This window comes from Globicephala melas, chromosome 5 (genome assembly GCF_963455315.2).
Source record: "Globicephala melas chromosome 5, mGloMel1.2, whole genome shotgun sequence".
NCBI lineage: Eukaryota > Metazoa > Chordata > Mammalia > Artiodactyla > Delphinidae > Globicephala > Globicephala melas.
Genome location: NC_083318.1, coordinates 21,671,640 through 21,697,929, shown reverse-complemented (window position 1 = coordinate 21,697,929; position 26,290 = coordinate 21,671,640). Strand labels below are relative to the sequence as shown.

Genomic DNA, 26,290 nt, shown 5'->3' with positions numbered 1-26,290 from the left:
GCGGTCATCACAGCAGCTCTGAGAGCTAGTTGGCACTGAAGGCATCTTTGGAAATTATGCTGAAGGGACTAGACAGTTTCTAAACACACACTTATGTTTCCTTTTCTATAATTCCAGGGATCAGATGTTGTTACCAACCACAGTTTTCCTTTTGGCCTCTTGGCAGAGCAGGGGGTCAATTCTTATATCCTGCTTGTGGTCTCCTGTCCTCTCTCCTGCACAACATGGGCTCCAAAATTAGCATCCTGTCTTGTTAATGTGTAAGACTTACCCTTCTACCCTTGTCACCTACCTTGCAAATAATTTTTTCCCACTTGTTATTTGTCAATTATCTTAACTTAGGGAGTTTTTTGGTTGTAGAAAAGATTTCATTTCTCAAGTAACTAAAACAGTTATCTTTTAAGTTTTCAACTATAGTGTCTTGCTTTTAAAAGAAGCTTCCCCATTTTAAAGTTATATACAAACCTATATTTTCCTCTGGCACTTTTACAGATTCATTCTATCACATGTAATCTTTTAATTCTACTTAATTTTTTCCCTAAATTGCTACTGGATTCTTGCAAAACATAAATAGTTATCCATTCTTTAATAATTTGAATTGTCACCTTAAATAATAAATTCATACTTATTTCAACTATGTACTTTTTTCACATTTAAATGTTATGAAATCAGTATGCATCCTAATCAATTGCTTGTCATTATGTAATTGAAATCATTTTTCTCTTTCTTAAAGATATATAAAATGGTGTCTTTCAACCAATGGCACCTTAGAAACAATGAAATATACTCTATTATGCACAGTAACACAACTGTTATATCAGACTTGAGTCTGCATTTAGACTTTCTACTGTGTTCCATCAATCTTGCCATCTCTTCTAGCACACATATAATACTTTTAATAATGTTACTTATACAGCATTATTTTAATTTCTGACAAGGCAATTCTCTATCCATCAACTCTGATTATTTTTATGCTATTCTTCCAGATGAATTTTATATATGTTGGTCAAGAACTCCTCTACCCCCTCAAAAAAAAATCTTATAAGGACATGTATTAAAATTGATATAAATCTGATCTGCAAAAAGTTAACATCTTAAATAATAGATTCTTATTGTCAGGAAATGTTATATCAGTTCACTTACTTAAAGATAACTTAAAGACTTTCAAGTTATCTAGTAGACTTTTATAGTTTTCCTCATATAGATGTTCCTATTTCTGACCAAGTTTATTCCTTGTTACTATTGTAAACAGGATGATTTTTCCATTATTATTTTCTAACAAATTTGTCTTGGCTTCTAAAAAGTTATTTTCTTTTAATAATTTGATAGCCAGGAACTTCCGCAAGTCTCTTTTTAGATAGGTACTTTCAGCTGATTCTTTTAGGTTTTTTCATTCAACAATCATATCATTTTTTAAGTTATTTTGCCTTTGCGTTTTCCATGCCTCACCTTATTTCATCCTTTCCTGTCCTCTGATTGCTTTGGTAAGAATTTACTTTGGGCAAGAGTTGTTTTGTTTTGTTTTGTTAGTGACTTTAAAAATATAACTTTCTCAACTACTTCCATGAAAAAAAAAATTAACATCTTTATTGGAGTACAACTGCTTTACAATGTTGTGTTAGTTTCTGCTGTATAACAAAGTGAATCAGCTATATGTATACATATATCCCCATATCCCCTCCCTCTTGCGTCTCCCTCCCACTCTCCCTATCCCACCCCTCTAGGTGGTCACAAAGCACCGAGCTGACCTCCCTGTGCTATGCGGCTGCTTCCTACTAGCTATCTATTTTATATTTGGTAGTGTATATGTCAATGCTACTCTCTCACTTCGTCCCAGCTTACACTCCCCCCTCCCCATGTCCTCAAGTCCATTCTCTACGTCTGCATCTTTATTCCTGTCCTGCCCCTAAGTTCGTCAGAACCATTTTTTTTTTAGATTCCATATATATGTGTTAGCATACGGTATTAGTTTTTCTCTTTCTGACTTACTTCACTCTGTATGACAGATTCTAGGTCCATCCACCTCACTTCGTTTCTTTTTATGGCTGAGTAATATTCCATTGTATATATGTGCCGCATCTTCTTTATCCATTCATCTGTTGATGGATACTTAGGTTGCTTCCATGACCTGGCTATTGTAACTATTGCTGCAATGAACATTGGGGTGCATGTGTCTTTTTGAATTATGGTTTTCTCTGGGTATGTGCCCAGGAGTGGGATTGCTGGGTCATATGGTAGTTCTATTTTTCGGTTTTTAAGGAACCTCCATACCGTTCTCCATAGTGGCTGTATCGATTTACATTCCCACCAACAGTGCAAGAGGGTTCCCTTTTCCCCACACCCTCTTCTATGAAAAATTTTAAACTCTCCTTCTGTTAGTACTGGTTATTACCAATTTTTATAGAATTTCTCCATTCCATCAAAACATATTATTTTTTTGGTACATTGTATTATCTAACATCTTTTAAAGTTTCTTCTGTATCTGTAATTACATTTCCTTTCTCATTCCTATTTGTGTTTCTTTTATTTCCCTCATTATCTGTGTTTATTATTATTGTGTTTGCCCATTATCTCGTTTTACTATCCCCTCTCATTTCATAAATTTATCTTTTCAATTTCTTTGCTTATTTTCTTCCTATTTATTTGTTTACTTTGGGGGCAGCATAGAGGGTGAGAAAGAGAAAGGTGCTGTCTTTCTAATTTCTTCAGTTGAACACTTAGTTCAAATAACTTCATTATGTCCTAATTAATAATGGCAAAACATTTAAAGCTATATAACTCCTATATATATAGCTTTGACCTTGTACCTTGAGTTTTTATGTTAAATTGATACAACCACTAATTTTCTAAAATGCTATACTTTCATTTTGACTTTTGATTTCTTCTGTCATTTGGAAGAATGTTTTTCAGTTTCTAAGTGAGCTTTTTCCTTGCAGTTTATCCTTTTATTACACATTTCTAGTTTTAATGCACTGTGATCCATGACAGTGGCTGTCAATTCTACTTTTCAGAAATGACTAAGTTTGTGTTGCATGTGTGTGTATCACTAATATTTGTAAATTTCTGATGAATATTTGATAGGAATTTGTGTCTTTAAATTATGAAATATAAAAGTAAATATTTATATGCCAATTAAATCCATTTCATTTTCTGTATTAATCAATTCTAATGTTTCCTTATATTTTCCTGTACTGTAACATTCTATGAAAAGGGTACTAAAGACTCTCACTATGATCATCATTTTGTCCATTTCTCCTTGTATTTTTAATAGCTTTGGTTTTTGTATGTCAATGATGTTATTTACTTTATAGAAGCATTTATGACAATTACACTTTCCTCTGTGAATTTAACTTAATCAATGCAAAGTGATTCTTTATATTATATGTTTTTACCTTAAAATTTACGTTGTCTGATATTGATATCTCTACTCAAATTTTTCCCATTCTGTGTAAAATGTATTCTTACAAATAGTATATTCTTCCTATCTTCTAGAAATTCCTCAATGTTTCTGGTCCAATAAAGGTTAAGCGTCTCTGTTTTCCAGGGCTACTATGAGGTTTCTCTTATTTTTCTATTTCTTCAATCAATTCTTGAAACTATAATCCTTATATTTATTTTTATTTTATAGATTTTCACTTTTATAATTTCAAGCTATAATCTCCTAGTTTTATTTTTTTCTCATTTTCTTCCCATTATTACTGCCCCTACAGCCTTATTTCCTGGCACTTATCACTAATCATAATTAACAATTCTTTAATTGGGAAAAACTGTATACTTTAAGCAATATAAGCAGTATGTACCATGGACGACACTGCACAGTGTAATATCTGCATTAGGAAAATCCTAGCAAATATTTTTAAAAACAAATGAATAGTTAGTGATATTGCCAAATGATATAATTTAATATGAAAAATAAAATTAAGGAGTCAAATTTAAACTTACATAATTTTACAATATTTACTTATGCCTTGGGATCATATTGCAACACATAGATGAGCAGAGCATTAGGACGGAAATCAGTTTAGAAAATATATTCAGTAAGAAATACATATTCCCCTCTCATACTTCACTGTCAAACAACGTGTGGTATAACACTATGATTTTTATTACTTTTTCACTAAAAAAAAAAAAAAAAGATGAAAATGTAAGCTATTTAAAGTGGAGATGTTCTCAACAATATTTTTTGGATGGGAATGGAACTAATTTCTTCAAAATATGCCCTGAAATTGACATGGAAAATTTAGTCTAATAAATAGGGGATATAATTGGTTAAAATAAGTGAATTTGAATGAGGAAGTATTTTCTTAATAGTGTTGAAAACAAAGTGGTGGAAACACTCTGTGTTAGCCAGAGCACTGAGAAAACATTTGATATGAAAAAATACCTCAGGGAATACATTTGGTGATACAACAGGCCCCATACTGGTCTAATGTCTATAATTTCATCTAATTGTCAGTAATGGGAAAAAAAAGGAAGGGAAAGAAGATTACCAAAAACACATGGGCCCGTCTGTCTTTCTGCATGGAAACTCTGTGGGGATTCTGTATTAGAATTACATACTAGCAGAATCTGGTCTGTGTGACATGTAAGAAAAGTGATCTATGGCCATGATATTTTCCATGCTGCATCTGTGAGTACAAAGTATAGTTGAGAATTCAAATTCTCTGTTTTGTCACACTTATAAAGACAGCAGGGAACACTGGAAATAGTCCCTCTTGAAATTAACCTGAAAATGCCCCCCCAGAAACCCCACCAGGGAAATCATTTTTTCTTTCTTTCTTTCTTTTTATTGGCAGGGAATTTTTCCTTTCCAAAGACAACATTTACTTACTTTTGACTCTGTTATCAAGCAGGGTGACACAAAATGTATGCCAAGAGAAGTCTGATTATTTCAACTGGTATTTCTTTCTTTGTTCACTTGTCTGAAACAGTGACAGGAACACAGAATGTGGATTCTGAAGGGATCTGAAAGGTTAGTTAGTTGAATAATGTGGCCATAACCTTTTTTTTTTTAAATAAATTTATTTATTTATTTATGGCTGCATTGGCTCTTGCTGCGCACGGGCTTTCTCTAACTGCGGCAAGCGGGGGCTACTCTCCCTTGAGGTACGCGGGCTTCTCACTGTGGTGGTTTCTCGTGTTGTGGAGCATGGGCCCTAGGCATGTGGGCTTCAGTAGTTGTGGCACAGGGGCTCAGTAGTTGTGGCGCGCGGGGTCTAGAGCGCAGGCTCAGTAGCTCTGCAGCATGTGGGATCTTCCCGGACCAGGGCTCGAAGCCCATAACCTTTTTTTTTTTTTTTTGTGGTACGCGGGCCTCTCACTGTTGTGGCCTCTCCCGTTGCGGAGCACAGGCTCCGGACGCGCAGGCCCAGCGGCCATGGCTCACGGGCCCAGCCGCTCCGCGGCACGTGGGATCCCCCCGGACCGAGGCTTGAACCCGTGTCCCCTGCATCGGCAGGCGGACTCTCAACCACTGCGCCACCAGGGAAGCACCCATAACCTTTTAAATGCTTAAAGGGAGAGTGGAGCCAGCCGGATGTTGTGAGCCCTATTCCCATCCAGGGACCTTTGCACTTCCCCCAAATCCTCTTACTTATCACATGTGTAAAGTGATGAAAAAGCCTAATGTATAACTTCCTTCGGCCACTCCCCATTCCCAGTTATTCCAAAGAGATGCTGCTGAGAAAAAGCGACGATGTGCCTTGATGTGGCAAGTTGCCACTCTGTCCTCCTTCTTATCAGAACTTATTAGTAAATGATGCATTGCTTCTGGAATCCATTTCACATTTTCAAAGGTCAAAGGCATCTTGTGGTAAGCTCTATACTTATATGAAAAAGCATTTTAAAGAAGTATAACATGGGAGATTGGGATTGACATAAATACACTAATGTGTATAAAATAGATAACTAGTAAGAACCTGCTGTAAAAAAAATAAAATGAAATTCAAAAAAAATTTTAAAAAAAGGAAGCATAACATTTATAATGTAGTTTTCACCTAACTCCTAGAATATAAAATTTTATATCCTAAACATTTATGTAGTTTCATATTGTAGGGCACCCTTGTCAGTTTTCTTCTGTTGTTTATATTAGAGATCTGATCGGTGATAATCTTGAAAAGAGAGCTGACATATGGATTCACTAGGCTCTACTTTTTTCTCTGAGAGCTGAGAAGCGTGCAGGTGATGAACAGCCTTCAGGGAATCGCCAGGCTGGTTTCCAAGAGGCTTTATGAGGCAATGCACTGGAGTCAGCAAGCCCAGCCCTGTAGGGTTACAAACTAGTTTACCATGCTGAGGACAGATCCCACTCTCTGGGGTAGAGAACAGTACCTAAGTTCACAAGACTGATTTATAAAACCAGAATAGTATCAATGTCCAACAAGAAATAGATCTGTCCCAGGAACCCGAGTACGCGCACCTGCAACTCAGCCCATTGCCTCAAGCCCAGTTCACCGATTTACAATGACAAACAACTGGCAAAGCGAGCAGTGTATTCGAGAGGATATGAAGAATGCATTCTCTTCCTATGAGTTAACGTATCTTGGAAAGAAAATAATCAGAACAAGGGAAGTCAGACTGGTGGGTTGTTTAATGGCATAAGCCCATGTATCCATCTCACAGTGAGGACGCATGCCAGCAGACGGACTGGAATCACCGAGCAGTACCAGCTACAACCTGCTGCATCCATCGCCACGCAAGTGCTGGCCTTGCCAAGAGGTCAGCATACCCTATACACTGCTACAACCTTCTTCATCCATCTCCATGTGAGAGGCAAAGGTTCCCTGACTACTGCACACAACTGGAGAGGCACTTTCAATATCTGTCCTTTTTTCCTTCCATTTTCATGAACGATTCCCCCACACCCCCACACCTTTCTGACCAACACTCTTCTTTAATAAAATTACAGTCAAATCTTACAACCTGGAAACTCATCAGAATTTTTAAGGTAAATTTATATAGCTAAGCCTTGCTCCGTTAGGGTTTTTATTTGAAAGTTTAGCCTCTGTTCCAAGTTCTTGGGAGAATATTTAACAGTTCAGACTGTTTTCACAGTGTCAATCATGCACGATTGGCATATAAAACCTCACATTTTCTGTTCTACGTTTAATATAACCTGCAATGCCAAGAAATAAATATGTCGATAACAGGAAACATCATCTCATTTTTCTGAGAATGCCTCCTTCCACCATTCCCGCAGTAGACATATTTTACTAAACTTCATGTAAGAATGTAAACTCCCTGAGGCAGGGGTTTTTGCTTGTTCACTGACTTATCCCAAGTGCCTAAAGCAGCGGAGTGTTCAATGAATACAACCTACAATCTAAACCATGTATTCAAAAAAGAAAAACCAGAAACCAAGAAGTAAGGCCCTAAAACAATATACATCATCGACTTGATCTCCCTGTTTGCTAACTTTCAACACGTCATTCTTAAACCAAACTTCTATTGAAACAGGATTACAATTACCAAAATACATCATAGTTAATAAGATATTTAAGAAATGTTTGTTGACATTTATCAATATAAAATTATTTCAAAATTCTTTTATCATTCCAATTTTTATCTTTTTTTCAAACATTTTAGTCTTTAAATTTACACTTGAAAGACGTTTCTGAGAATACATGTTTTTCTTTAATAAGTGCAGAGTAGAGGTCAACAAAAAGGCTTTACCTATCACTTTATTCTTCTTTCCATTTTTTATAGGCGTACAAAGCAAACTTCTAATGCACTGCTGTTTTACATTTCCTGTGTTTTCATTCTAAACAAAAACAAAAACAAGACAGCTAAATATTATGAGAAGACTGTTTGTCCATTAGATGCTATAGAAACTATATTGGACCTCGGAAGCCACTAATATATTCATCTTTTATTAGCTGGAGATAACATCAGAGTGCAGAAAATGTACAAATTATAATGAAGTTCACATAAATGTACTATAAAGCAATTAGTCTTTACATTATTAAAAATACTAAATATCCTATTTTCTTTAAAATTTTTTTTCATATTTTCCATTTTATTTACCTGTATTTCTTTTATTTTCCATTTTAAACTCTCCAAGCAGCTTACAGTAATAGTAAGCAAAGTATTTATTCAGTTTCTACTATCCCTGTGTAGTGGATGTCTGAAATAACTTAACAAGAGGGGCAGAAGTCAAAAGCATTACACCACCTAGGATTCTACATGTTACAAATTTGTCCTTGTTTAGTTTTCCCACTGTTATCTATTGCCCATATCGCTAACGTTCTGAAAAGGTCTCCTAGGTAGGCAAATATAACAAAGTCAAGGCAGCTGCCTCAAACTGCAATGCTTTTCTGAAGTTAGATGAGAAAAAATACTAGAATTCAAAGTTTTCAGTGTCTGAGAAACTGACCCTTGTAGCTTTGCTCTCGAGGAAAACAGATATTCAGTTTTCCACAGAGCTGTTCACTGCGGTAGATTACCAACTATAGGCATTTAAGCCATATGAAACTTAATTGTTGAGGGTAAACTCAGGAACTCCAGCCATACTATCTAAAGAATGTCATTAAGTAGGTAATAGTTAAATTACCTCAAAATTAGTTTATGATAGTTCATTAATACATGTTTAAAAAACTAATAGAAGTACAGAGAAAAATACTCAAGTACAGATGATAACCTCTCAACAGATGTTATAAGCTGTTTTATTCTCCTTCCTCAGATCACGGAAAGCACAGATCACTCCCGAAGAGCCAATTCTAGGGCCAGTCCTTCAGTTACGAGTAACTAGTTTGGGACTTCCCTGGTGGCGCAGTGGTTAAGAGTCCACCTGCCAATACAGGGGACACGGGTTCGAGCCCTGGCCCAGGAGGATCCCACATGCCTCGGAGCAACTAAGCCCGTGAGCCACAACTACTGAGCCTGTGCTCTAGAGCCTGTGAGCCACAACTACTGAGCCCACGTGCCGCAACTACTGAAGCCCGCGTGCCTAGAGCCCGTGCTCTGCAACAAGAAAAGCCACAACAATGAGAAGCCCGCACACCGCAACGAGGAATAGCCCCCGCTCACTGCAACTAGAGAAAGCTCACACAAAGCAATGAAGACCCAACGCAGCCAAAAATCAATAAATAAATAAATTAAAGAAAAAAAAATGAGTAACTAGTTTAAGTGCAGATCTGATAGGAAAACAACCTTCAAGCTCCAAGTCTAAAATTGGGTTACTTACTGTCCAGGGAAATCTTTTATCTTTACTGACATCTGGGATATTAAGTGGTTCCATAGTATTTTTGACATACTGAGCATACATGTAATTGATTCTGTTCGCATCACGTTCCCTGTGGAGATAACAGAGATGAGTTCTTTCTGTGCAGTGAAAAAACGCAGGCAAAACAGAGTCAAACAGATGATTATAAGAGAAACATACCAGTCTTAAATTATAGAGCAAAGCATATATCTTAGTTGGAAAATGCAGCTTTAAACATATTTGATGATTTACAACTTTGGTAGTTACTATAACTGAAATGCTTTGAAAAAACAAAGACCCACAATTTTTCAGCTATCTAAAACAAGTTTAAAACGTCATTAAGTAATCTTATTACCACTGTTAATGGGCATGTTGATTTTTGTGCTGTTTAAAATCCATATGAATTTTCCCTGTCTTATTTTCTCATCAGTTTATAGAATGACTAAAGTCTAGTGTCTGTTTTTACTTCCTCAGTTATTTATTTAGTCTATCCATTCCAATAAAACAATCTTTTACACATTTCAGACCAAGGGAAAAATCGAGCAGGCCTAGAAGAATTTTATTAAGCTCTTCTCTCTTCTTTTTTCTGCTTTAAATTGAAAAAAAAATTTTTGAACTTACAACATTTTCCCAGTTTCTTGCTTAACAGGTTGACACAAAAGGTTAACCTGATGTCACAGGGTTCATAAGTGCAGTGCCAGTAATGGAGTTGGGAAAACAGAACAGAACGCATCTTTTCATCGGAAACTTCCTATGTTCCTTGGTGATGGGAATGAATTCCACAAAGAGGGTCAAGTTATAGAAATTTACTCCAGCCATAAGTATGTGCCTGTATTAACTGTAAGATCACTAACTGAAGAAAATAGGAAAGTCTAATAGTGGGAGACATTTCAAAATAAAATATGTGCCTCAGGAAAAATGTCCACTTGGTCTGAGTTCTCCAAGTGCTGATCTTTTCCTGTCTTCCATCCTTCCCACTCAGCCTGCCAAACTGCTTCTAGGACAGTGGTTTCAAATGATGTTCTCAATCACTGTGATTCCACAAAGATTCCTGAAGTCGTGGCCTCATTCCTGGCCAAGATAATTGAGTCTTTCCTTTCTTTGCTGTACATTTTAGGTTAACAGTAATTTGGTCAAATCAGGTACTGGCCGTATGTCCAGTATTATATACAAGTGATAAAGAATGAAAGGGAAATGACAATAGTAACACAGGAATACATGAACTTCAGACTGAACATTTTCTGAGCCTAGATTGATAATGTGGGAAGGCATGCAAAATGTCAGACACATCAAACCCACATTCCTGGGTTTCTATTTCATACATATTATTTGGGTAGAATCCCAAGAAAAGGTTATAAGTGTAGGATGTAGGTTAACAAAACTGTTTTAAAACCACAAATATTTCATGGACAGCAAAAGTCTCACGAAAAGAAAACAAGAAACTGCAGTAAAGATAAGAAAAATGAAAAGGTAGTTACAGAGAGAAAGAAATACACTGGAGAGGATATCTTTGTCCAAACCTCTTTTAAAATGATGATGATGATGATGATGACGACTTTTATTGTTCTTATCATCATCGTTATGTCAACAGTGGGAGATAGATGAAACCCAAATAGTTAAGCAACTTGCCAGAGATCATAAATTCAGATGTATAGGCATTGATACAGAGAAGCAGGAGTATTAAAATTACTTTTAAATCAATAGAAACCTAACTCTTTTTTCAATTCCCTGAAAATTTTAAGTTTTCCTGATGGTTACTTTAGTGAAAAATTAGTATTAGATTTATTAAGGTTATGTGATAGCATCTTATCTCTTACTCTGTAAAAAGTGCTAATAAATTCTTACTTCCTCCCCTCAATAACAAAAGACTGAGCACTTCGTCCATGAGAGTCACCCTTAGCATCATGGGGAGACAAACTTCTAGAGGTCAGTAGCTGTCATAAGGCACTTGCAATCTCGTAGAGGACTGTGACAGAGAATGAATAATAATACAATGTCCAGTTGCATGTCCTCTTTGAGCAGAGTCTAGAGCAGAAGCCCCCAGCTGTCCCTCAGTAACTCTTCTCCCTTTCTCTTTATCTAGACACCTGGCCGCTGAGGATAAAGACTACATTTATCAGCCACCCCAGTGGCTTGGGATCATCATGTGACTAAGTTCTAGGCAACAGGATGTAAGTTCTAGGCAACAGGAAATGTGACTGCTTCTAGAAAGCTTACCTAAAAGGCAGCTGATGTATGCTCTCTGTGCCTTCTTTCCCTGCCCCCCATCCTACCATTTGAAACGTGGATATGAAGGCTGGAGCTGCATGCTGGACCCTGAAGGGAAGGGCCACTCCCTAGAGATGCAGAGTAGAAAGCCTGCAGGTACCTGGGTCCCTGAGGCCTTTGTAGAACAGAGCAGCAACACAGAGCCTGAGCTGCCTGACTCTGGGTCTTTACAGGAGAGAGTAATAATATTGCATTCTTATTTAAGCTATTTTTACTTTGGGTTTTTATGATTCACACTCAAACCTAATCCTGACTAATACAATTGGTAACAATGAAAGCGCCACATGTGGAGAAGATGGACAGATAACCCCTTGGTGGAGTGGGTTGGAGAAGACGGGGTATTAGGGAAATGCGCAAAAGGCTGGTAAGATTTAAGGATGCATAGAAAGACATCAAGAATGAAAAGGAGGGTGAAAAACAGTATAAAAACATCGCTGAAATGGAAGAGTTCTAGGTATATTTGGGAAACATTAAACAGCTACAGATTGTTAGGAATAAAGTGACGGTTTCAGGCTGAAGATGTTAGGACAGGTAGTGGATGATTTTGAAAGTGCAATGCAAAGGGACAGGATCTTTCTTTAAATAACAGGAGTATTCTGGTAGCCTTGCAAATGTGCCTCTCAGACCTACAACTGCAGGAGACCTAAATGACCAGTGTCTCTAGTCACTGTGCTCTCTGAAACCCAGGACTGTGTTTGTACTGCAGACACACTTCCCAGGGCTGCTCCTGGAAAAAGATGGAGCACACACAGCAGGGGCACGAAGGTAGCCCAGGCTTGGGAGACCCAGGATGCTTCTGACAGGAGGCTTTGGCTACAGAACTCCCCAACAGCCTGGCCAAACTTTCCTTAGAACTGCTCGGCTGCCTAAGACACTTCCACACATGCTCTTCCCTTCTTTACCCTCTCTTTCACTCTGGGTCAGACTTGTGTGGGGAGCTCACGGCTCTCTCATCCCCTCCCAGCTCCCTCCCCCTTTACTCTCACATGGGGTTCCCCTAATAAATGTCTTACACATTTAATCTAGTCTTGGCATCTGCTTCTGGGAAGGCCTGGGCTAACTCAGACCTCTAAGGTTTTTTGCACAGTGGATATCGAGGGAGGTGTACGTGAGTACATCCTTGGGAAGACAGTCAGGGACACGAGGCTTGGAAACGCTAAGAAACTTCTGTGCTTTTAGATGTAAATGGGAATCACTTCAGGCTATGTGAACCAAAGACAGAAAAAACACATCAAAGAGACACAGAAATACTAACACTTACTGACTACTTACTATGTGCTGGAAATTTTCTGAAGCATTTTATGCGCATTAACTCATTTGGTCCTTTCTACAATCCTGCCATCAGTATCTCCATTTTACAGATGAAGAAACTGAGGCTTTGAGAGGTTAAATAATTCACACAAAGCACTACAGCTAGTAAGTGGTGGAACTTAAGTTTAAATACAATCAGTCTGATTTCAGAGTCTATACTCTTACACTCTGTATCTACCATTTCTTAAAGTAGTAAAAACCTTTCTACTATTTTAAAAATAGTAGGTGTTACTGTATTTAACTATAATTGTTTTCCAATATAGTTATAACTAATAAGTATTAACTAGTATACGTATTCCAAGAAAGTGAGCTTAAAGGAGTAATTCTATGTATTTGTCATTTTATGACAAAATGTGCATTTAAAATTAACATGAAGTTAACTGATATGGAATTATAGCACTAAAATACCTACTTCTTAAAATTAAGAGCTAACATAAACTGTACCCCATCACACTCACTTTTTCCTTTGAATCGAAGCATAGAAACTCTAAAACCTCCCACCATCTAGAAATGAGCTTCCCTTCTGAATTCTTGGGTGACCCAAACTCCAACAGTTTACTGTGCTTTATCCCAGTGATGATATGATTCTAACAATTATGTGTAATGTTCACCCTGAATATTTTTTATTTTTACACTTAACATTTCAAAACTGTCTTCAATAAATTATTTTAATTTATAAAAGGTAATTAGTGGGTTGGTTGGAAAAATACCAAACTGATACACAACTGCCTAAAAAGGATGATTTGCTTACTGCTAACATCATCAAATTGCCTAGCACTTCATCTCATGGAAGAGTGTTTGGATTGACAAAGTGTTTAATAATGAGAATTGGAGAGGCCTAAATTCTATCAATTTTAGAAACATAATACAGAATCCGCTGGTCAAGTGTCAATACCAGTTAGTCCTTCAAAAAGCTGAAGTTACTAAACACCATTTTAATTCGGAGTTTTCACAAAATTAAGCCTGAAATCTAATTTTATTAAAATAAAACCATATTTACATCACTAAGAGGACTTTTATTGCATCATTATAATAAAGGCTAACTATTAGCTAATGTAAGGCACTGGTATTGAATAATTTTCATTACTGTAAAATCAGTTAATGAATCAGTTTAAATGATCCATGTCAATTAGTCTCTTTTAAGGTAACCACCCTGACCTATTTATCCTTTATAAAACAATCTTTATACTAAGACTGTCTTGGTATAATTTTTAAAAGTGGAAAGATATCTTCCATTTTTCCTACAGAGAGGGAACGTGGTATTCATCAGAAACAAAGTAAAAGTGCTAACAAAAGATCAAGATGAAATAAATAAATAAATAAATAAATACTAAGACTTAAAAATATATATAGTAGGACCTCAGTTTTTTTTTAATGCATATTGACCAGTAGAGGTCACTATCATACCAAGTCACGGGCTTGTTCAGCTATCAGAGAAATAAGAGGACTTGTCTGACTTCATAACAAAAATCAAATGTGAATAAAATAAAATAAAATAAAATTACACAGGCATATGCTGCTATACAAATATTCAAAGGTAAATGTAGATAATTCATCATTTTATATAAATATTTTTCTTTTTGGCCATGCTGCACGGCTTGCAGGATCTTAGCTCCCTGACCAGGGATCAAACCCAGGCCCCAACAGTGAAAGTGCTGAGTCCTAACCACTGGACCGCCGGGGAATTCCCATCATTTTATACATTTAATATGCATTATCATACTGATTTTCCTACTGTCCTCTGGATATATGTAAATTCATAAATATACATGTATATATTTCTTTTTTTGTCTATATAGCAATTTATTATTTATGCAAGCCAAATAGTAAAATAATCAAATATTTACAGGTTTAGAAGCTTTCTAAAATGTTCTTTATAAAAAGCAACAAAAATGTATGGTATCATAAAATCAAAATAGTATCTATTAATGCTCCTCCTAAGAATAAGACTTCATAACTGACCTAGGCAGTATAGCCCAATACCAGTATTTAAGAAAGATACATACATACTCTCCAGGACATGTGCATATTATCACATATTCAAAAAGGATTCAATTTCAACTAAAACAATGTCAAATATGCCAGAAAATATACACACAGAAGCTTAGAAAAGAATAGATGTGGAGACGGGATATAAACTTCAGTTCACTACCAGCAATGCCAAGAGGGAAATAAAGATCAGCTATTCTGTTCTAACTTTGTGAACCAAAAACTCCAGCGTAGCAGAAAATCTCTGGGTACAGATACCATGGTTTATGTACCCTGACTACCCATCCCACGCCCAAGTCACCAGTCAAGGCCTAAGTTAGGTGTACCTTCTGAGCCAAACCCATTCCTTACCTGCCCCCAAGTTACATTTGCTCCTTTGCTAATTCCTGAAATTCTTTTAATAGAAGAAAAGGTCTTTCATATTGTTAAAATAATCATATTGTTAAAATAACAGTCTTGAAATGAGTTTTGATTTAAATATAATCACTTAAACTAACAACTCTAAATCACTGTAGTCAACAGTTTCTCCATCTTGATGGGGAACACGGAAGAGGACAGGAAATGCGAGAAAAGATAAGAGAAGAAAGGAAAGGGTACAGAGGGCAGAAGACAGCTTCTGCAGACCTCACACTGATCCATGGGGTCAGTCTTAATTAGGAGGGTCGGAACAAAACCAGGCTGTGCACTTAAGTATTTTGTTCTTGCAGTTGCAAACTCAGGCACTTTATATGATCTACAGAGGTGATTTTCATTTTACTTTGTTTCCAAGTTTTTATCACAAACATTTTCTTCCAATTTTTTATGATGAACTTTTGAAATACATAAGAAAGTTGAAAGTAAAATGAATATCCTATTCCTAAATTCAACAATTTTTAATGTTTTGCCACATTTGCTATATCTATATATGTATGTGCAAACATTTATTTGTTTAAATACATGAATCTAGATATATTTACTTATTTATTTTTGGCTGAACCGTATTTTATTTTATTTTTTGTTGGGAATTTTTAATTGAAGTATAGTTGATTTACAATGTCATGTTAGTTTGAGGTGTACAGCACAGTGATTCAGTTATACATGTACATATATATGTAAAACTGATTCTTTTCCCTTTTCCAGATTCTTTTCCCTTATAGTTTATGACAAAATATTGAGTATAGGTCCCTGTGTTATGCAGTAGATCCTTGCTGGTTATCTATTTTATATTTAGTAGCATGTATATGTTAGCCTCGACCTTCTAATTTATCAGCCCCACCCCCGCCCTGGCAGACCATTTTAAACTAAGGTGCAGACATCATAACACTTCATCCTTAAATACACCAGCCTGAATCTCCTAAAAATAAGAACATTCTCCTACTAACCACAATATCTTCCTAATTCCAAAGAAAAGGTACGAATAATTCCCCACCAACACCTAGTATCCAGTCCATATTCAGATTTCCAACTGGCTTAACAAATGTCTTTGATAGCTATTTGTTTTTAACCAGGATCTAATCAAGGTTCACATACTGCATTTGGCTGTTAGGTCTGGGAACAGTCCCTGCCTCCATTTTATTCAATGACATTGACTTTTTGAAGAGACCAGGCCAGTTATCCTATAGAATGTCCTATAGTTTAGATTTGCACAGAGGTTATTTTTAAAGTATCACCACCAAGGAGCTTGGTTACTGAAGACAGTACTAACTGTGGCGTCATTCACCTATATGAAATAATTCTCTGATAAGTCAACTGAAGAGTAAAAAATCTGGAACTTTAATGTCAAATAGTAAAGCTAAAATAATGTTCTATTTCCATGATCATATGAGGCTTTTTGGTTATAATATCAATAATTAGGAGTAATATAAATTGACACAAATTATTTTAGGGAGTGAAATAATTTGAAACAAATGAATAAGGAATAATGTGATAAAACCAGCATTATGCCCAAGAATTCCTGACGCTTTACCCTGGCAGACTTATATTCCTTAGACTATTTTATTGCTTAAGCAAAAACCACCACTGTTTTGCTAAGGGTGCAAAAGGAAATATGACAAGAACACTTGGTAATTTACTCTAAATCCTTTTTAAAATTCTTCAGAAAGCAAATATACAATTGGGCCAGTAACAAGTATAACCTTGATATGTTAATACTTTCTATTGTTCCTGCGTACCAGTTAACAACCAGCAAAAAATGAATACTAATTTTAAAATTTAAAAAAAAAAACATGAAAAAAAATGAACTACAATAGAGATCTGGTCTGATTCTAGCCATAGGGTACATGTATTGGTGTGACTGAGATCACAGGCTTCCTTCTGGTGTTAGTTAAATCCTATGGCTGATTCCAAAGCAGAACAGACTCATAGAAAAAAATGTGTTCAGAAGCCTGTCAAATTTCCAGTGAGGGTCTAATATGCAATGAAAAAATATAATTGAAATATAGCACTTGTGGGTCTTAAATGAGTCAGTTCACAAAACACACTGTACCCAGGCCTATACTAATTGTGACACCATTCACTCTATGAAAGAATTCTCCAACATGTCAAATGCAGTGGAAAAAACCCTGGACATATAACATCAAATAGTAAAGTATTTTCACAAATGAAATTATTTGTGGGAGGAAAAAAGCAGCTGTAGCTTCTATGCCTTAAATTAAATAGGTCGTGAAATAACTATGTAGCCAGAATTACATACTTGTGATAAAGACAGACAGATAATTAAGTTTTCTTACCTTGTTAAAGTATCTGACGATTTTTCTAATTCCTCACACTCCATGTGAAACACACTAGAAAAAGAATCCTGAAAACAGAGCAACGACACAGACTGAGAAATAAGTTTGAGAATGTAATGAAAACTATCTAAATACAGACATATGAGCCTGTGGAACTGACTGAAGACACCAATCCTCGCAATTTCTTTTCACTTTTTCAGACAAAACTGACCTAAGTGCTCACGACATCCTCAAATCTACCTATTCCTTAGAACATGCTGCTGTTGTTTCTGATACTGACTTGCAAAAATGCTTATTTGAGTTTTCGTTCTTCTGCCAGCTGTTAATAAATAATTAGCTTCAAATTTTCTCTATATTTATTCAAAATCCTCAAGTTTTAGCTTTTATGCATACATTGATTGCTATTGTTGGGTCTTTTGAAAAGACACCTAATTCAGTAATATTTTATGAGATCATTAAATTATGAAGATTTTAACAACATAGAGAAGTATTTTTGAAGTTAAATTGAAGTTAAATTAAATTAAATTGAAGTTAAAATAAAAAGCAACATTCGAACCCATACTATATTTACAACTGAATAAAAAATTAGAAGGAAACACATATAAAACAATGATATCAGTTTAATTTGGGGACAGAATAACTAAGTACATTTCTTTTCTTGTTCACATTTGGATTTTTGCTCATGTGTTGAAATATTTTTAATCAAAAAATAATTACAGTATAAATGAACATCAAGTCACTTAATTGCTACACCCACCAAATTAAGTCATTAAAAAGCGAGCAAAAATATTAATGGGCATACTGCTGAGCTATATTTTAAAGCAACACTGATACCAGTCAATTGCTGCCATGATAGGGGTTAACTGGATGAGCTGAATGTTAATTAAAGTGATATTTAAATTGTCTAAAAAAAAGGAGTGCCCTTATGTATAACTTTCAAAAATTAAATGCCAAAGAGCAGGTCACAGAGCAAAAATGATAAACTGACATACTGCATTAAAGAGTTCTGACCTGAACTGTAAAAGGATAGTTCCAATCTTGTAATTATCTCTATATTAAGGAGCTTATAACTGATTGAAAATATTAAATAATATCCATGAGAATACTATCTCATAGCATAGTGAATTCTTATTTGATTTCCTATTAATGAGAATCACACACACGATGATTCAGATAATGTTGCATCACACAGTACGGTCTTACTATCTAATAAAATAATTAAAAATATAAAATATAAGTTTTAAATATCTTTCATTATTCTACTTCCCAAAAAACCATCAATTCAGATATCATATGTGGACTGTAATTGACTTTATACACTTGAGAATTCCCATTCTTTTTCCTAACCCACCAATGAAGAGCCTGTTCTCAGGGTCTAAATGAAAAAGGAAGCAAACAACTACATCAAAAAGAAATATACCAAAAACAGTGGTTCATTGGTTGAGAAGGAAAAGAAACTGCATAAAAGAAAACAACCTTGGGCTAAAGGCCCTGATGCTAACAGCAAACTCAGTTGGCCTGTCTTGAAGTAACCAGCACTGTATGAGAACACTCCATCTTTCCACACACATCCTGTCTCTTTACATTACAAATCAATGGCTTGAAATCTACCAATCAGAACAGTTTAGTGGCTTTCCACGGTGGGTAAAGAATTTGGGACTGGGCTTCCCTGGTGGTGCAGTGGTTGAGGGTCCGCCTGCCGATGCAGGGGACGCGGGTTCGTGCCCCGGTCTGGGAGGATCCCACGTGCCGCGGAGCGGCTGGGCCCATGGGCCATGGCCGCTGGGCCTGCGCGTCTGGAGCCTGTGCTCCGCAACGGGAGAGGCCACAACAGTGAGAGGCCCGCGTACTGCAAAAAAAAAAAAAAAAAAAAAGAATTTGGGACTAATAGGTACCTTTAGCAGCACTGCCTCCATTGGGCCATGCCTTTTGGTTTCTACATAATCGCTGGTAAAAAGAAATTTTTATAGCCAACCCATTCAGAAGGTGGTCTACCTGTTCATAGCAATAGAGCACAACTATTCTCAACCAAAAAAGGTCTGCACACTGTAGTGACAGTGTATTTCTCCATCAAGGTAGTGTAGCCATTGACAAAAGCAACACACTGACATTACCAATGGTAACTGTAATACTTAGTGGAGGGTCAACAAGGTGAAAGGGTGCATTGAAGGCATCCTCCAACCTCACCTCTACCCCTTTTCAACCAGAACAGCTCATACTTGGATTGGCTTTACATACACAACCATATTCAGTTGGATTTGAGAGAGAGTTCTGAGGCCAACCTGAGGTTTAAAGCAGTGTTTTAAGGAATATAAATTTTTGTCTTTCTAAAAATAAAAAAGTCATACTCTGTACTCACGGAGCAATCTTCATCCACTATGAAAATGGTGCATTTCTGCACCTGCATGAAAGAGATAATAGTGGCAGCTATTTTCTTTAGAATTACTTCTAATGATTGTTGTTCTTCAAAAATTAGGCTAGCAAGGTCAAGCAGCACCTAGACAAAAAAATTAAGAGCTTACTATTAGTAATTGTTTGTAATTATTAAAGCAATACAATGATTTATATGGGTTGTAATCTAACAAGTTACAACCAAGTTCCCATTCAAGTGTTAAATACATAAGTCTCTGCTTACTAACAAAATTTCCCTGTTGATTGTTAGTACAATTAGTACACTGGTTACGATCACAGACTCTGAAGCCAAAGCCAACCGTTTTTAATCCCAGCTTCCCCACCTGCTAGCTTTGTGATCTAGGGCAAGTTTCTTGAAAATGGGGATAATAATAGTACCAAAATCATGGAGCTGTTGTGAGGACTAAATAAGTTAACATTTATAAAGCATTTTGAACAGTGTCTGATACATAAAATATACTGTTGTTTTTGGTGATCCAAACTTCTGAGATCAACATTTATCAACATTGCCAACATTTTCACAGAGCACAGCAAATATTGTCCAAAATAAAGTTTTAAGAGTTCCTTTTGTGTTCTTCCTGATAATTTCTCTTTTCTTTACTTACACAGGATTTCATCTAGTCTCACAAAGTATTTGTGCAAGGAGCGGGGGAGAAAGGGTATTATAGAAAATTTATTGGAGGTGATACTATCCTTGCTGAGGCCTGAAAGATGAGCAGGAATTGTTCAGGTTAAGTGGGGAAGGAAAATATCTCAATCAAAAAGAACTGAATTGAGAGAAAGTAGCATATTGCAAGTTTTGATCAAATTTTATGAGAATATAGAGTGTAAAGAGGAGAACTAGGGAGATGAAATTGCAGAGGTAAGTGAAGAAGGAACCTCAAAAGTCCTATCTTCTTTTCAAGCAGTTTGGACTGTGATGGATTGCAGGACAGAAGTGACAAGAATCACAAGTATGTTTGTAAAAATGAGGACTGGATTAATGGGTGGCAAAAATGGAGCAGGGAGACGTCAGGAATATGCTGAAGTTGAAGTCCACGGAAGGTCCACAATCTAACATAAGTTCTAAACAGAGAAATTAAAGGGTGGGGGAGATGAATGATCAAAGAGGTAATGAAGGGCTTCCCTGGTGGCACAGTGGTTGAGAGTCCGCCTGCTGATGCAGGGGACACGGGTTCGTGCCCCGGTCTGGGAAGATCCCACATGCCGCGGAGCGGCTGGGCCCGTGAGCCATGGGCCTGCACTCCGCAACGGGAGAGGCCACAACAGTGACAGGACTGCATACCGCAAAAAAAAAAAGAGATAATGAAAAAGAATTACATAAAACCCAAGGGCTTAAGTCTCCAGACTGAAAGGAATGACCAGGTACCAGCATGATGAATGAAAAAAAGAATCGTATGGTGAAATTCAGTTACAAAAGCAACAATAAATAAATAATTCAAAAAGCTTATAGAAAAGAAAAAAAGCACCAAGAATCAGAACAATATGAATGCTAATAGAAGACAGTACTACCTTTAAATTCTGAGAAACTAATTTTTCAATGCAGAATTTTATACCCAGCCAAACTGGTAGGATGGTACAATAGATATTTTCATACATGCAAGGACTCAGAGCGCTTACCTCTCCAGTACAGGTTCTCAAGTAGTTAACTGAGAATGTGCTACACTAGAACAAGGGAGTAAACTGAGAAAAAAAAAGTTCTGGGATCCAGTGGATAACCAGTGGAGTCTTTCTAAGAAAGCATTGAAGGAAAGTTCTATGATGACCCCTCTGCAGCAGGCATGGGGAAAAATAGTTTTGCTTGAAAGAAGAAAGAGAGAGAACCTCAATTGGAGGATTCTCCATGAAAAAGAACTCAAGAGAATGCCTAAATAATGGAGAGTTTGCAGGGGGAGGGGGACCAACAACATGAGGCTACACTAGAGCAAACAGTTCAAGGAAAAAAGAAGAGATTTCAGAAACAACAAGAAAAACTAAGTTATATAACAAAGGTAATATGAACAACAACATTTACATAATTAGTAAGAACAACATTTACATCACGGTACTTATAAACACTTTATTTTAAACTGCAACTTTAGAATTAGCCTAGACAAAGCTTTAGAAAAGTCAAACATGGTTGTAGCACAATACCAGATCTTCCTCGATTTATGACGGGGTTACATCTTGATAGATCCATTGTTAAGTTGAAAATATTTAAATTTGAAAATCTGTTTAATACACCCAACCTACCGAACATCACAGCTTAGCCCAGCCTACCTTAAACATACTCAGAACACTTATATTAGCCTACAGTTGGGCAAAATCATCTAACACAAAGCCTAGTTTATAATAAAGTGTTGAATATCACATGTAATTTATTGAATACTGTACTGAAAGTGAAAACCAGAATGGTTGTGTGGGGACAGAATGGTTTTAAGTGTATTGGTTGTTTACCCTTGTGATGGCGTGGCTGCTGGGAGCTGTGGCTACTGCCACTGCCCAGCATCATGAGAGAGTGCCATGATATATATCACTATCCCAGGAAAAGGTCAATATTAAAAATTCGAAGTATGGTTTCTACTGAATGTGTATAGCTTTCACACCATCGTAAAGTCGGAAAATTGTAAGTTTAACCAGTGTAAGTCGAGGACCATCTGTAAATATGTTACCAATGTGGGCAATATAAATGAAAAAGTCCAGATAGGAAAAGCAGAGGTAAGGAGTAGTAATTAGGAAGGAGAGATGAGGGATGCTAAGATCATCATTTTATAAAGCATGAAATAAGAGATGATGTCTAACAGTGTTCTACAGTGTTTCCTGAGCTTATTCCCATGCTTCTAGAAGTTCTCTACAATAATGTTCACATTTTGTATCTTTTAACATGAATAATAAAATACAGAAGCATATTCTGAAAAAAAAAAAAGAGATGATGTCTCTGATAGAATAAGAACTAAAACTCTTAATATTACACGCACAACTCATCCAATAACTTTAAACAGTGACATAAAAATACTGGTACCATAATGGCAAAGTAAAGGGTGGTGTAAGTTAAATAAATCTTCATCTGTTAACAGTGATAAAGCCACAGCTCATGGAAAATACAAAATGGAAAAAATAACTATTAGAAGAAACAGTTAAAATATTTAGAAATTGAATCTGCACGGTTTGGATTTCTAATGATATATATAAATATATATATATATAATATATAATATACATATTATATATATATATATAAAACTTGGATAACAATTTAACCATTTTTTAAAAAAGAATTTCTACACTCTCTCTTTAGTAATTAGACTTGCCTGATTTCTCTTGTTCTCCAGCAGTGAAGTCTCATAGAGTTGAGCATTATGAAGAACAATTCCACAAAATGCCAAGTAAGCAGCAAAGTCCTAGAAAACAGGCAAGACAACAGCCAAATAAGAACTGTCAATAACCTGTCTTGTTATATTGCTTGAAACACAAACAACATTCAAAAATATTTACAGTTCAAATAACTATTTGGAAACCAGCAGCGTAGATGTTTATTCTGCATAAAATTAGGAACTGGTGCAAAGCAACTGTTAGCTAAATGGTACAACCAGTAGATGACAACTGTTAACACAGTCTCCTAAAGTCATACAGTAGTTGGAAATTAGCAAAGAGAAAGAGAGGAGACACAGATCTCTGTACACCATGTGAAACTGAAATTCACTCTATGCAAAATTTGGTGTAGTCTCTAAATGATATTAAGACTTGGGTTTCAGCTAAGACCATAAAAATAGCCTGTAACTTATTACTGGGGCAAACTGAAAGCTCACAATCTTGTTAGGAGAATATTGGCAATAATATAGCCAATATTAGTCCCATACTAAATTGCAAATTTAGTATTAGTTTAAATATATCATTTTAAAGTTGATCTATCACCCTCATTATACTATACGAAGGTGATGTGCTCACAGTTATACTAATTATTGATGAAAGGAAATCCTTACATGGCATACTTTATTCACAATCATGAATTTATTTTGCCAAGAGATGATACAGCCTAAGAATTCAAATTTTTCAAGAGGGGTTTACATTAATGGACTATAAACAAATAGTGGAATAAATAGCCAATCTAGAACCACGTTCCCCGCCAAATATCCTCAGGTGTCATTAACGGACTAGGAGACTAGATGTCTATTACACTAATTTAGAAAGGTACTTGCTATGTTCTGAAGCAATTAAGACACAGGGACCAACACTAGTGCCAACACAGCCTACAACATGAGACAAAAATAACTCTGTCTTGTTGGAATGTCTTCCAAAAGCTCCTACTAATTTTCAGGGGTGTGACAGAAATAGCAGTGGGCTTGAATAGGAAGAACACAGTGGGCTCCATGATATACATATAATTGCATATTCAAGGAGAGAAATAACAAGACCTACTGACAGAACGAAGTTATAAACAGGTTTAAGGACGTCTGTCCTTAAAAGGAAAGCATGTCGATGTGGTGTGAGGAATGTGTTCCTTCAGAGTTGGACGAGAAGGGTAATAAAATAATGCTGACTGCACTCTTTCTGAAGCTAAATTCACATCATTTAGCCTGAATTCACACCTTGGCACCCCACTGTCTGCATACAAAGCTTATAAAACATTCTGCATTTGCTTCACCAGGAGGCAATGCTAATTTTAAGCTGACCTGGAGCAACTGAACTTGGAGCAGTGCTTTAGGGATTTTACGTAAGGTTGAATTTCTTTATAGCAGTGATGAAAGGTAAATGAGAGAGTTAGAACACCGTATCACCCTCCGGATGGCCGCAACATGCACACAGCCCTGGGGGAGGCCTGGTGGCATGGTGAGGAGGCAGTGGGGACGGGGTTCTGTTGACTGAAGGCCACAACTACTCCACAACTCAGGTCAGCACTGATTTAGTCAGAGGCAAGAGACACTTTTGAACATTTCGGATCATTTTAAACCATAATGTTTTGGTGATCAACAATTTCAGCAATCACTAATTCCAGAGGTCTATACAACTCTAAAGAGAAAGCATCTTCCTAAATTGAGATCATACCAGACCCAAGTTTTGGTACCTTTTCATCTTTTTCGGTGAATGTCCCACCATTTCCCGATTTCTTGTTGATGGCCTGGGCTACACCAACAACCTGGTATAAGAAGAGAACATTGGTAATTTCGCTGACTGAAATTATTGGTATAAATTCACCAAAGCGTGTTTACAGAATAATTTCTACATGTGCTTTACAATAACGATAAGCTACAAAATCAAAACCAACCCCACAGCATCTGAACTAGTCCTGTATCATTTTGTACATTCTTTTTTCCTAATAAGAGTTCAAATGTTTCTAACTTCTTGGGTCCCAAACTATATTTCATTCTGGGATTTCATGCTGCCCTGTGAAAGAAATTATTGGCAATCACTTTTTATGTGAATATTTTTCACGGCTTTTGAATAAAAAATAAACATTAAATTTATATCACATTTCAAACAGAATATATGATTAAATGAACATTTTATATTGGTTTTAAATATAATATTTCAAATGGGCTAAATGATCTTTTACTAAAAGTGAAATAGGACCAATGGCCAGTCACAGAATTGAAAATGCAGGAGGAACAATTAGGGTAAAAATAATTCTTAATGTAGGGATGTTGTCCAACTTCTTTTGAAATTTCTGAACTTGAAAAGTATCTTACCTTCAATAGACTTACTTTGGTGGAAAGAAGTTTTATTGAAAAACAGACTGAGCCTTATTTCAAATCAGAAGGTGTTTGAAAGATAAACTACATCTTAAGAAGACTGAGCTAAACTCTGGGAATATGTCTTAAGTTTCCACAACACATTTAGCAAGACTTTGAAGAAACTTCTCATCTTCCTACTTAAAAGTATATTTTACTTACCCATTTAGTTCCAACTTGAAGTTTGTGTTATTACTTTATTAGTCTTTTAAAGACCTTCAACTTACTTTTGCTTCCTCTTTACTACTTATAAATTCTACTTGTTTCCTCCTTCTACAATATAATATCAGTGTAAAAAGCTATTATCCTCTAAATGGTTAAACTTTAAAATCCTGAGTTTTGTGTGAATGGTCCATCGTTTTTTCTCAGCTCACTCTAGCCCATAGCTTTAAGAAATGGATATAAAAAATGCCCTTCCAAGATAGCAGAGCAAGGACAGAGAAATACATTCTTGTCTGATGTAGTTTTCTGTTCTCAACACGTTTCCTCCCCACCCTACGACAGAGTAAAGAGATGTTGATTTTAAAAAGCAGAATCATCCAATTATCCTGTACCTAGTTTACACTCTTTAGCTCTTGGCTAACAGATTTCTCGATGCTCCAATCTCAATGACAAAATGCCTACAAAAGCTTTTGTCTGAGGTCAAAACGTCTGGACTGCAGCCAGGCACATTCACTTGAATATAACTGATGGGA

General features: G+C 36.2%; 1 protein-coding gene and 1 long non-coding RNA gene across 8 annotated transcripts in view; one reads left to right on the top strand and one right to left on the bottom strand.

The window, feature by feature from the left end:
* Window positions 1-26,290, top strand: part of LOC115857170 (uncharacterized) — a 231,411-nt gene that overhangs the window by 122,492 nt on the left and 82,629 nt on the right. For 2 of the 5 annotated variants that reach the window (XR_009563943.2, XR_009563935.2), the window contains exon 7: window positions 8,678-10,073. The exons of 2 other annotated variants lie outside the window; for them this stretch is intronic. This is a non-coding gene — a long non-coding RNA (uncharacterized lncRNA). Of the gene's footprint in view, window positions 1-8,677; window positions 10,074-11,282; window positions 11,403-26,290 lie in introns of those variants that run through there. One more of the 5 variants, XR_009563942.2, reaches the window with a different exon arrangement.
* PDE5A (phosphodiesterase 5A) overlaps window positions 1-26,290 on the bottom strand; it is a 139,377-nt gene that overhangs the window by 55,621 nt on the left and 57,466 nt on the right. For all 3 annotated transcript variants that reach the window (XM_060298993.1, XM_030863963.3, XM_060298994.1), the window contains exons 4-9: window positions 24,932-25,003; window positions 23,178-23,267; window positions 19,835-19,972; window positions 17,476-17,543; window positions 9,182-9,290; window positions 7,672-7,759 (exon numbers count right to left, since the gene is read on the bottom strand). In XM_060298993.1, the coding sequence (XP_060154976.1) occupies window positions 7,672-7,759; window positions 9,182-9,290; window positions 17,476-17,543; window positions 19,835-19,972; window positions 23,178-23,267; window positions 24,932-25,003 (565 nt within the window). The remainder of the gene's footprint in view (window positions 1-7,671; window positions 7,760-9,181; window positions 9,291-17,475; window positions 17,544-19,834; window positions 19,973-23,177; window positions 23,268-24,931; window positions 25,004-26,290) is intronic.